Raw genomic sequence first — 12,804 nt, 5'->3', positions numbered from 1 at the left:
AATCAGATGAAGGATATGTGCAGTTATGCGTCTGAGGAGGTAGACAGACGAATCATTCCAGTGATAGGGGAGTTGAGACATGAAAGGAAGTAGATCATTTGTCCTCAGCTACGTTCAACATGGTAACTGCTGTGGATATACAGGTCCACAACGATGATGTAGGTGTAGGAGGGTTAATCAAAGTGAGCAAGGAAATAGTGTACGACAACTCAGAAAGATATGGGTGGTGATTGTTAGGTAGGGTAGATCACATAACTAAAGAGGAGGTACTGAACAGAAGTGGGGAGAAGAGGAGTCTGTGGCACGACTAGAAGAAGGGATCGATTGGCAGGACATGTTCTGAGGCATAAAGGGATCACCAATTTAGTACCGGAAGGAAGCGTGATGGATAAAAATCATAGAGGGAGACTAAGGGATGAATTCAGCAAGCAGATTCAGAGCGGTGTAGGTTGCAGTCGTTACTCGGGCATGAAGAGGCTTGCAAAGGATAGAATAACATGGAGAGATGCATCAAACCAGTCTTCAGACTGAAGACCACAGCAACACCAACATGGGGAATGAGGCCTCCTACCCAATATCCTCTTACTAACTTGGGAGGTGGCGAGGCTTACCTGAACACCTACAAAATGAATTCGTTTTAAACAAGTGCCAGTTGTGTATATTATCGGATATTCTCTCACTTCCTTCCCCTTCACATATCTTATTAATCTGTAGTCCACTGCAAGGTGTTAACGCTATTTAGTGTTCTGTTACTTTCGACTCCTTTATACACTTTAATGATCGGAACTGCCTGCTCCAGCTGGTTTCCTCCCAAGTCCTACTTTTTTGACTTATTAACGCAAATATCTGCTATCCTTGTAATGTTATTCACTTATCTGTTCTTTGCCTTTTACCTTCTAATCCTTATTCTTTCACGTTTATTTCTGTATACTCATCAAACTTTAGTGTCAATTACGTCTCCATAGGGGAGTAGTGATTTTTTAGGTGCTGTGTCGTTGATACTACAGGATATATTTTGCGTGTTTCTGAGTACATCTTATCCACCCATGTGACTTTATATTTTCACATATATGCACCTGTCAAAGACTGTCGTGTCACTTGATCTATTTTATGTTCATGATTTCTATGACTTCCATTTGTTTAGCATTTTTGTTATTAGGTATAGTTAAAAGAATTTAGGTTTATGCTTTAAAGATTGACACGATATTTGAAGAACGCATTGCCATACAAAAAACCTAAATGGAGAGATTACCAAACATGAACTTGAGCCCTTATGCTCCTTATCCGCATGTTCTGTATAGCTGCACAGCGCAGAGATTTTGTTTAATGCTGAGACTCAATCTATTACTCCATAATTGAGTGTCACACTTACTTCTACTTCAGTCCCCTTAGATCCACGATTAAAGAGTACTCTTGATAGGAGAGTTGGCAGTCGTGCAGAATTGTGATGTAAAATAGATAGCACCACCGTAGCTATGGGCCCTATAACGGCGAATTTCATAGCTGCAGAACAGTTGTGCGTCCCCTGAGGTTGCTTAGTATAGACTACAGGCATCGGTTTAAATTTTGTACTCATCACTAGTTTCGAATAAATACTTTTTCTCGTCAAATGTATCTATTTTCTCTTCATCAGGTATCAGATCGCTGTAGCTTCGACTTTACTTTTGTCTCTCGTTTGTCATTTCTTTATAATCTGATTTATACTTCTCCCTTCTCTCATAAATATCATTTTCTGAATTGCAAATGTTTTGCGACTTATCTTTCAGTGGATTCACTCTTGGCTTGTTGAAATATACCTCTTTTGCAACACAGTCACATGAGACAATACTAGTGTCCTCCCTGTCTTTAGCAGACTCCTTTATTCAATCCCCATACACGTATTTACGATGTCTATGTTCTCTTCACATGGGTGATTGGTTTCGTTTCCATATGCGTTAAACCATACTATTTTCTTGGGCCGTTTCTGTTTTACTCTCCTTGGTACCTTCAAGAATTTTACTTTGTGCAATCCCTTTGTCGTTAATGTACATGATCGGACTTCATACGAACCTGATACGTTACCCATCACCCTCCTGTCTCCATTTGTATTTCCATGTGGTGTGACGTGTGTAATTTTTGACTGAGTCAGGTAAATTTAATTTCCGGTAATTGTACGTTATTCCATAAGTGCACAATGCTTCGCTTTTCAGGGTGCCTTAGATAGCTATCTAACGATGGCTGGCGAAAATAGCTATCAAATCCATATCTCTATTTCACCGCAATCTTAGATCAAAAGACAGTTCACCTGCAACCTCATTACATTTGATTTTAAATAGATCTCTTATACTAGAAAGAGATTTGCATACACTTTATCCAGTGAATCACTGCTGCTTATGTTAAATGTGACAATTCTCGTTTTTCATTTGTTTTTTAATTAACTGAACGTCATTAACTTCTAAAGCCACCAGTTTTTGGTCATTTCCTATGAAATGCTGATGCAGTGTCTACAAGACAAACTGAAATTTCTAAGTGAACTTCATTCGGTAACGACACCACATTAGATTTAAACAAGCTATTGTAGGCTTGTATGCCTCAAACACACTCTAATCTTACATAATATTTCGGACATGTCGCACTGTCCTACTGGATTTGTCCAAGTCTGTCAGAATGCACAATGGACATGAATGGAAACAGGTGAACAGACAAGCTACTTATGTATGTGTCACCTGTCAGAGTCGTATCTAGACTCATCAGGGATCCCACATCACTCCAACTGCACATGCCCCACACCATTACAGAGCCCCCACCAGCTTGAACAGCCCTTGCTGTCATACAGGGTCCATGGGTGTCACCTGTCAGAGTCGTATCTAGACTCATCAGGGATCCCACATCACTTCAACTGCACATGATTCATTAGGTTGTCTCAGTTGTTCCTTTCACGTTACATACATTTTTTTTAAAAATCGAGATTTTCTGCCTACGTTCAATAGAGTATTCCCTCTTTAACCTACATTCACTTTAATCGATATTTACTAGCAAGAAGAACAACGAGTACTCCAGCAGCGACTCCCACGCTGCCTTGGTGCGTGCTAACAGCTACTGCCATGCACCACCGCCACTCCTTCAGTAATGGTTATTCTTCCTATCTTACTGGCCCTGCTAATTCATACCGATAAAACGTATGTCTCAACAGGTGCCCTAATGGGCGCATAAAACCCCTATTCTAAAATTGTTTTGAATGTAAAGGAAAATAAACAGACCTTTGGTGAAGTCACTGGGCATCTCATGATTGACATGACGATCAGCTACTTCGCTCCTTTCCTAAATGGATACTGTTACTGCCGCCTTACCCCAAAATATTCCATGCATTATGGGTATAATTTGAAGGGTGTGTTGGTAAGGGTAAATGTTTGCATTGGAATTTGTACTCTGAAGAGACTAAAGTCATGGGATACCTAGTAATATCGTATCAGGTGTCCATTTGCCTGGAGTAGTGCAGCAGCTAATGCGGCATTGATTCATTGGAAATACCCTGCAGAAATATTGAATCATGCTGCCTCTGTAACCATCCATAATAGCAAAAGTGTTTCCAGTGCACGATTTTGTGCAAAAACTGACCTCACAATTATGTTAAATTAGCGTTCCATGGCACTCATGTCCTTGATTGTCCAGAATGTCCTTTGAACCAGTTGCAAATAATTATTACCTCATGACATGAGTAGTGGGACAATGGGGGTGTGGGGCCATTTTGTTACTGCAGGTTGCTTCCATCAGGGGCAGGTATGCACTCAGAGGCAATCCTATTTGTTCTCCTTTGATTGACACATACTTAACCTATTGTCCCATTAAGTGGTTTTCCAAGTCACTGCAGATAACTTATTGTCCCCCCCCCCCTCCCACTCCAACTCCCCTGCCCCTTTCACTGCTACAGGTACACTTTGAAGTCTGAATTACTGGAATAGAAACTGTCACTACTATTTCACATGATGACACAAGTACAATTAGAGCTATGATGTCACAGACACACTGATTGACCTCCCATCGCAAATCCAAGATGGCTGCCGTGATGGCGCAAGTATCGTTACCCAAAATGGTCGTGGTGGGAAATTCAAAAAGTGCCATACCCCCTCACAGACGGCAAATTCAAATTTTGTCAGTTTTTCGCGAGGGTCATGCTCACCTAGATTTAGAATGAGCTTTTGTGAGTGCCATACCCACCTAGACTTTGAAGGAATTAGTTAAAGCCTCCAGCACGATCTTCAACTGACCACCACATCCTTGGTGGTCTAATGTGTTCTAACATGCACTAATGTGTACTAACGTGCACAGTGCATAGCGTCATCTAAGATGGCGGCTGTGACATCAGTTGATGATGCAAGTGCCACACCCCACTGGCGGGATGTTGAAATTTCGGTGGGAAGATAGGTCAACTGGGCTACCTCCCCTAACATAACCCCCCTCCCCTCACTCCAGGCCGGCCGCGGTGGCCGTGCGATTCTGGCGCTGCAGTCCGGAACTGCGGGACTGCTACGGTCGCAGGTTCGAATCCTGCCTCGGGCATGGATGTGTGTACTGTCCTTAGGTTAGTTAGGTTTAAGTAGTTCTTAGTCTAGAGGACTGATGACCTTAGATGTTAAGTCGATCTGTCACTAACTCTGTAAACAGCACTCCTGTCGGGCAAATATGTACACTGGGAATGCAGTATCACTAACTTAGTTATGACGCTGAAGTCTATATTTTACACCCAATATGCGGCAGGAGGATGGAGTACATCACATAAATCAAAGTTCGTTTACTGGGATGTGTCACGTCTCATCACACATGAGATGGAAGTCCTCTGATGACAGACAGGTTTACTGTTAACGATCGGAAATGTTATGCTGCTGCTTGAATGTGAAGGTACCATGGCTTATGTTCTGACATACGTTTGTGGGACGTAATCAAACTACTATTCATGTATAAAGAAAAAAGATTGTGTATGTCTAGTCATAACAGAATGATGGATTGAACATGGTGAATTGTGATTTCAATGCATCGGGAAGTTTATCCGAACATAGGTGGTGATAGATTCATTTCCTAAGCAGCTGCACAATATAGCAATGCAAGTGTTCATCTGGACCTCCTATAGTGTACAAACAGGACAGTCAATACAGCTGTTACAATACGTCCCCTCATCGGCACCCCGTAAGCGTACCCTAGTATTTTCCTTGTTGTCTGTCAGAAGTGATATTGATTCAGTACGCCAACCCGCGTCTGTGACGCCTTTCTTAGCATTACATCCACGGATGGGGTATTCATTACCACACAGTGCCAGGCACCTGTCCTTCCTAACACCTGTTTGAAGAATCTCGGCAGGGTGCAGCACCTTCCAGAAGTGATGATTCGACGACTTTGTCGGGTAATTTCCTAGGACTGAGGAGAATCGAGACATATAGCCAGTGTGAGTGTGGGCCTTTTTTTGGATGCTGTGCAGATACAAACGATAACTGCACTGTTTGTGCAAAATGTGTATATACTGCATTGTAAAGTTACTGTGGTTTATGGTGTGGCATGACTAGAGAAGATGACTGTGTGTCCTATCGTGTGGGACGTAAATATTAGGGACATCGATAACCACAAGCGATTTTTTACATGGGAAATTATGTGCACTGTAGATAATGAGATTCGTTCCAGAGGAAACATTAGCTGCACATTTATCGGTGTCAGACTGCAGTTGCAATCCTAATATTTAATTGTAGTTAGACTGTCAAATATTCTTGTGAGTCTTGTATGTATTTGACGATCTGTAGACAATTTTTGCAGGGTTTAACTGTCAGTGCAATGTAGCGATCCGTGCAAAATAATTTTGTCTCTGAAAGTCTCGTCTGCAGGAAACAATGGCAGATGGTGCTCCCAGACCAGCAATTTGACGGGTAAGTTCACTGTTGGACAGGATCTCCTGTTAATAATGTGCCCTGGGAAGCATTGCAACATCTCTAGGTGGTGGACTGAACTGCAGCTATGTGTCATCACACCAGCAATGGTGCCTAGGTGAACACGTATATCGATAGGAATTTCTCAAGTGTAAAGTATGAAAGAGATGACAGCGTCTCATACTCACAGAGCCCAAACTATTGCGTCATAGCTTCGCTGGGAGTGCCAGTGCAACGTCAGGTGTCAGGTGGTGGGATGTGTTTTTTATTATTAGCAATCTTTTATTTAAACTATAGTCCATCTAAATATATACTCTGCTAGCCACCAAGCGGTGCGTGGTCGAGGGCACTATTCACACCAATGTTATATTTCCCTCCTTCTGTTCCACTCTCAGTTTGTGTATGGGAAAAACGTCTGTCTGATCACCTCAGTATGAGCTCCAATTTCCCTTATCTTTGAATGGTGATCATTGTTCGATATGAAAGTTGGTGGTAATAATATATGCTCTGAATCCTCGGCAAAGATAGGATTTTGAATTTAGTGAGTAGCCCTTCTATTTAGTGCGTAGTCTATCTGCAAGTGTGTTCCACTTCAAATTTTCAATGAGATTTGTAACACTCTCATGATGGTTAAAGGTACCAGTCACGAATCTTGCTGTTCTTCTCTGAACCTTCTCAATCTCTTGAATCAGAACCAACTGGTAAGAACCCCCATACATACAAACAATACTCAAAGACAAATAGGATGCCACAAATTACAAACAACTACACCATACATGTGAAGGATATCGATTTAATTAATTTGCATAAATTTTTTTATGTCAATGTGGTATTAGCGGTACAGTAGTTAAGGGGAGGCAGTGTATGCGTGGGTGACATGGAGCAGAGCAGCAGGTTAATTGCAGCACACTAAGTTAATTTGAATACTTTTTATGTGAAACGCAGTTCAATAGTTTAAGGGGATGGGGATGACAATGAAAACCATTTAACAGAATAACAGGTTAAGTGCCGACAAAGGGCCAAACATTAGGTTAAACAACCAGAGTACAGTGCTGAACATTACGTTACACAACATGTTTTCCCCATGTAATTGATTATTACAAGACCTAGATGTTTCCAAACAGCAGAGAATGATGAGCCAGAGAAATCCAACCCCCACAAACTGAATTTCTTATAAATAAACAATATACCTTTTCCATATATTCCATAAATTTTCTTAATTGTTTAAACAATATTCCATACAGAGCAATCAAATACCCTCCAAATGATCGATCAACTGAGTCATTTTCCTACCAATTCCTAGAAAGAAGTGTTGGTTGGGTGAATTAGGTCAGTGCAGGTGCTCTTTTTTCCTGCCATTTTCTTAGGTATGTTGCATTATCCTGTTGCAATTTAAACTTCCCACCATTTTTTTGTGGGAAGAGGAGGGGTGTTAGGTTAGCAGAGGTAGCCCAATTGACTTATCTTCCCGTCGAAATTCCAACTTCCCACCAGGTGGTGTGTGGCACATCCGTCATCAACTAATATCACAGACGCCATCTTAGATGACATCATGCACTGTGTACGTTAGTACACGTTAGTGCACGTTAGTACCTGTTAGCCTGCTAACATGGGTTGGTAAGGGGATGTGGCAGTTGGTTGAGGTTCGTGGTGGAGACTTTAACTATTTCCTTGCAAGTCCAAGTGAGCGTGGCCCTCGCGAAAAAATGACAAAATTTGAGTTTCCCACCTGCAAGGGGGGAATGGCACTTTTTGAATTTCCGCCGCCGCCATCTTCGGTAACGGTACGTGCGCCATCATGGCCCCCATCGTGAATTTGCGATGGGAGCCCCATCATTATGTCTGTGACGTCACAGGTCTAATGGTACTTGTGTCATCATGTGAAATAGTAGTGACAGGGGCTATTCCAATAACTCAGACCTCAAAGTGTACCTGTAGCAGTGAGGGGGCGGGGGAGTTAGTGTGGGTGGGGAGGGGGACAATAGGTTAACTGCAGTGACATGGAAAACCACTTAACAGGACAATAGGTTAAGTACCTGTCAATCAAAGGAGAACAATAGGATTGCCTCTGAATGCATACTGCCCACGATGTAGGTAACCTGCACTAACAAAATGCGTCAGCATCCCCTTCCTGAGGGGGGAGGGGAGTGGGAGGGGCTGGAAGGGACAATAGGTTAAGTGCCGCAACATGGTAGAGCATTTAGCAGAATAGTACGTTAAGTACCTGTCAAACAAAGGAGAACAATAGGTTTCCCCCTGAGTGCATACCTGCCTCTAATGTAGACAACCTGACTACCCCTCTGTCCCGCTACTGACATGGTGCATGGTGCTCTATAAAATTTCCAACTTTGTTTGGGAACATTACTGCATGAATGACTGCAAATGGTCTCCAAGTAGCCGAACGAGACCGTTTCCAGTCATTTATCAGTCCAGATGGACCAGAGGACCCTGTTCATTCCATTACGGAGCCACCATCAGCTTGCACACTGCCTTGTTGGGAACTTGGGTTCACGGCTTTATGGTGTGTGGTCTACACTCAGACCCTACCATCAGCTCCTACACAATGAAATCGGGAAACATCTGAAAAGGCCACAGTTTCCCTTACTCTAGGGCGCATCCAATACGGTCACTAGCACAGGAGCAGTAGCAGCATCTTTTAATATCATTCCCCATTGACAACAAATTGCATTGCACTTTCCTAACGGATACGTTCGTCTTACGTCCAACACTGATTTCTGTGGTTGTTTCACACAGAATTGCTTGCCTGTTAGCACTGACAACTCTACGCAAACAGTGCTGCTCTCGGTGGTTGAGACCAGCGGCCACTGTGTTGTCCGTAATGAGAAGTAATGCCGGATATTTGGTATTTTTGGCACACTCTCTTGGAACTGTCAATCTCGGAATATTGAATTCTCTAACGATTTCCAAAATGCCTATGCGTCCAGATCCAACTAGCATTCCGTGTTCAGAGTCTGGTGATACCTGTCATGCGATCGTAATCGCGTAGAAACCCTTCTCACGTGAACCGCCTGATTACAAATGACAGCTCCACCAAAGCGCTCCCCTTTTAAACTTCGTGTACGTGATACTGTTGCCGTTTGTGCATGTGCATATCGCTACCCCCAGACTTTTGTCACCTCAATGTATAGCACTGTAATTCATCGTAATTCATCACAATAAACGACTTTTATTTGAGCGAAATGTTCTAATGGCAGACCGACACACAATTTTAATTTGCCGTGAAGTTTCATACCAGTGCACCCTCCAGTGCTGAAAGTAAATACTTTGCGGATACCTCTACATCACACGTGAGCTGCACATGATCTGGCACGCTGAATTAACTTGTTTTTAACTTTTAACGTCGCAACTTTTTTTGTTACAGACGACCTCTGTTGAATCATGACCTACTGTCCTACCACGAGCGGTTCCTCTCCTTCAGGGACGACTTTACTGCGCTGTGCGTCGCTCGACATCGACGGGCGTCACAAATGTTTGGTCTCGCCGACGCACTGTATTCCTTCTATTATTACAACTGGTTCTTCGACCTACAGTTTGTAGGTGACATCGAGAGTTTAGGTAAGAATAATTTTCTCAGTCAGCCGCTTCATTTTTGTGCACTGGTGACTCCCTACTGTATTCCAGTTCGAGGACTGAGCCTCGTAAACAGCTAATGATGTGTGGTTTCACATTTTCCGTAATTTCCCATGTGACCTGCGTTAACTACTGGTGTGCTTTTCATTGCTGGTTCCTCGACTGGTTGGCAACTCTCCCCCTAGTTCTATTGCAAGCTGATTACTCCAGTTCGACGTATCTATAGACTCCTGCCCAATAGGATGTAAAAACCTACATATAGCAAATATTACAGTGTTTGGAAGACATAAAAAGAATCACTTTAAATGTTACAGAAACGTCACTGGAGCGTCGGTTCCCCACTAGGCATCCGTGAATTTCGCGACGCTAGTGATATTCACAGACGTTGTTAACACTGCTGCTTGACTAGTATGGTTTTAGAGACGTTGCTGAAAACGTCGCGCTATTACATTTACCCATTGCTGCCATCGCCATAGCAGTGCCCAATTCCATCAAAACAACCAACTGACTCGTGTTCACTAATGCGCCAAAGGAACTGGCATAGGTATGTGTATTCAAATGCAGGGATATGTAAACAGGCAGAATACGGCGCTGCGGTCGGCAACGCCTATATAAGACTACAAGTGTCTGGAGAAGTTGTTAGATCGGTTACTTGTGCTGCAATGACAGATTATCAAGATTTAAGTGAGTTTTAAAGTGGTGTTACAGTCGGAACAATGGACACAGCATTTCCAAGGTAGGGCTCAAGAGAGGATTTTCCGATACGAGCATTTCAGTGTACCGTGAATATTAGGAATCTTGTAAAACATCAAATCTCCGACATAGCTGCGGCCCAAAAAGATCCTGCAAGAACGTACCAACATCGACTGAAGACAATCGTTCAACGTGACGGAAGTGCAACCCTTCCGCAATTTGCTACATATTTCAATGCTGGGCCATCACCAAGTGCCTGCGTGCGAACCATTCAATGAAACCTCATCGATATGGGCTTCTGGAGCCGAGGCCCCACTCATGTACCCTTGATGAATGCACGACACAAAGCTTTATGCCTAGCCTAGGCCTGTCTATAACGACATTTGAGTCTTGATGACTGCAAATATGTCGCCTGGTCAGACGAGCGGATGGACGTGTACGGGTATGGTGAGAACCTCATGAATCGGTGGACACTGCATGGTCGCAGCGGTCTGTTGAAGCTGGTGTAGGCTCTGTAATTGTGTGGAGCGTGTGCAGTTGGAGTGATGTGGGACCCCTGATACGTCTAGATTCTTTAACCAAATGAAAAATCAACTCTTCTGGAGTGTCTATCGTTGCCCCATACACCGAAGGCTTCATGTCCCTCAGTACGAGATCAGCAGCATCCTGAAAACAATATTCATCACACAGCCATCTGAACATGGTCTCTGAACACAGATTACATCAAAACTTCATGGACAGCTAGCGGGATAACGGTACGTCTGTGAGAGTTCTGTCACATGAGAGAAACTTTTCTTATCATCTTCGCTGAACAGTGTAAAGCTTTGCATACACAGTTCTTTTGAGACCGAACAAAAGGCCGGTTTTAAATGTGTTTGTTTTCTGTAGCTCAACAGCTACAGATATAAATTTTTTGCTAAGCAGTGAACTGCTGTGGACGAGCTAAATCGTCGTGTTCCGCTGCACCACAGTTACTGAGTGTGGAGTCTTGTACCGCAAGGAAGCAAGGGAGCAGACGTTGTTATGGATGGTTGGTATCCTCTTTCTACACAACAAATGCACGCGTGGACTAATATGGTTCTTTATTTACATGAACAGACTTTTACTTAATTTCAATAGAGTTCATGTGTTTTGGTACAAGTTCATCAGTAATAGTCCTCTTGCACGCAATATCGGTAACCTTGATATTACAAACTTTAGTGTCATTGCTAGTCCCACTATAGTTAACAATCTGGTCACAATGTACTGTCATAGGCTGCGATGTGCTCTGCAAACGTACTGACAGATGCCAAACAGGAGTTTGAGTTCGTGAGTGAGGCCTAGAGGGCGTTGGCGACATCTTGCTTGCGGGTGTGTCTCTGGCCTCTCTCGTGACAGGCGCGCTTGATTCAGCGTGCGGGCGTTCTCAATAAAAATGTGATGATGTGAATGGATGGCCCTCAACTATGTACCCTACGACAGAGTTGCAATATGAAAAGTTTTGGCTGGTTTCGTTGTCTAGGGGCTGGGATACGTAGTTGTCGCATTACAGGCCAAATACAGCTGAGTCTACAGTATACAATATGGATGTACACATGAATCGAATGGTCGAAGCTTCCTATGACTCAACAACTGCGAATTTAGGACGTAAAAAAAACGTTTATAAATGAAGCATTGCAATTAAATAAATCTGCAGATTATCTTAACGACTTTAAATGATGAGTACGACAGTAGAAGTACTTTTGACAGTGTGGTATATATTTCTGGAGAACACTTATTGGTGTCGATGGTCCAATAATTAAATAAAATATAAGTTGAATAACAGGAAAACAATAGATTCCTACTGCACGTAATTAGTTATGAACGACAACATAGCTCGCGAGATATTCACTTCTACAGGCACACTACGTCTTCACTGTAGAAGCCACGGAAATCTCACAAGTGCAAACGTCGGCATTCCGAAGTATTTCTATCTGTGGCGACCAGGCGCAAACCGCTGCCCACTCTCCAAGTCTCTGCCTCGACTGCCGCGTCAAGCACCTCCCCCGTGTCCTCTGCCGTACCCCTCTCCCACTTCCATCGAGTCTCCCCATTCACGAGCGCTGTGATTGGCTAGAGCGCTCCCGCCATGTCTTCAAGCCAAAGTACGCTCACAAACATCAAACACTCTCGAAATACTGGATTTACATCTAAATAACTTGAAATTAAATAAATATTCCTACGGCTGGACTATAAACAATCTCTAACATCCATTATTAAATACGTCAACAAATTATATAAACATATATCAAAGGAATAGCGAGCCAAAGTAACCCAGTAGCCTAATGTCTCCGTGCTTTCTAAAACACGGTAAATAATTGACCATTTTCTTCACGAATAGCATATATCGGATTTAAACAAAGACATAGATGAATAAATATATTTATAAGCATGCTGTGGAGTACTTATGGCCTGACGCTATCTATAGTAATCGGCTATTTTCACCTCCAATAACTCGTGTACTATTGACGTTAGATGCCTGTAATTCATACCACTTTAGGTTTAATCTAATAGCTTTCCAAAGACACGTCGATCGACGAAATCGAATGAAGTGTTTAAATTTTGGAAATTCATTGCTGGGTGTTACTTGTACAATTTACCCGCAGATACT

The 12,804-nt window shown here is 42.8% G+C and overlaps 1 protein-coding gene across 1 annotated transcript in view; it reads left to right on the top strand.

Annotated features, from left to right (window-relative positions):
• LOC124591157 overlaps window positions 1–12,804 on the top strand; it is a 61,739-nt gene that overhangs the window by 29,158 nt on the left and 19,777 nt on the right. Inside the window, exon 5 of the mRNA XM_047131708.1 lies at window positions 9,274–9,467. Within this exon, the coding sequence (XP_046987664.1) occupies window positions 9,274–9,467 (194 nt within the window). The remainder of the gene's footprint in view (window positions 1–9,273; window positions 9,468–12,804) is intronic.

This window comes from Schistocerca americana, unplaced genomic scaffold (assembly GCF_021461395.2).
Source record: "Schistocerca americana isolate TAMUIC-IGC-003095 unplaced genomic scaffold, iqSchAmer2.1 HiC_scaffold_81, whole genome shotgun sequence".
NCBI classification, from domain to species: Eukaryota; Metazoa; Arthropoda; class Insecta; order Orthoptera; family Acrididae; genus Schistocerca; species Schistocerca americana.
Note: the sequence above shows the minus strand (reverse complement) of the source record. Positions and strands in the feature narration are given on the sequence as shown.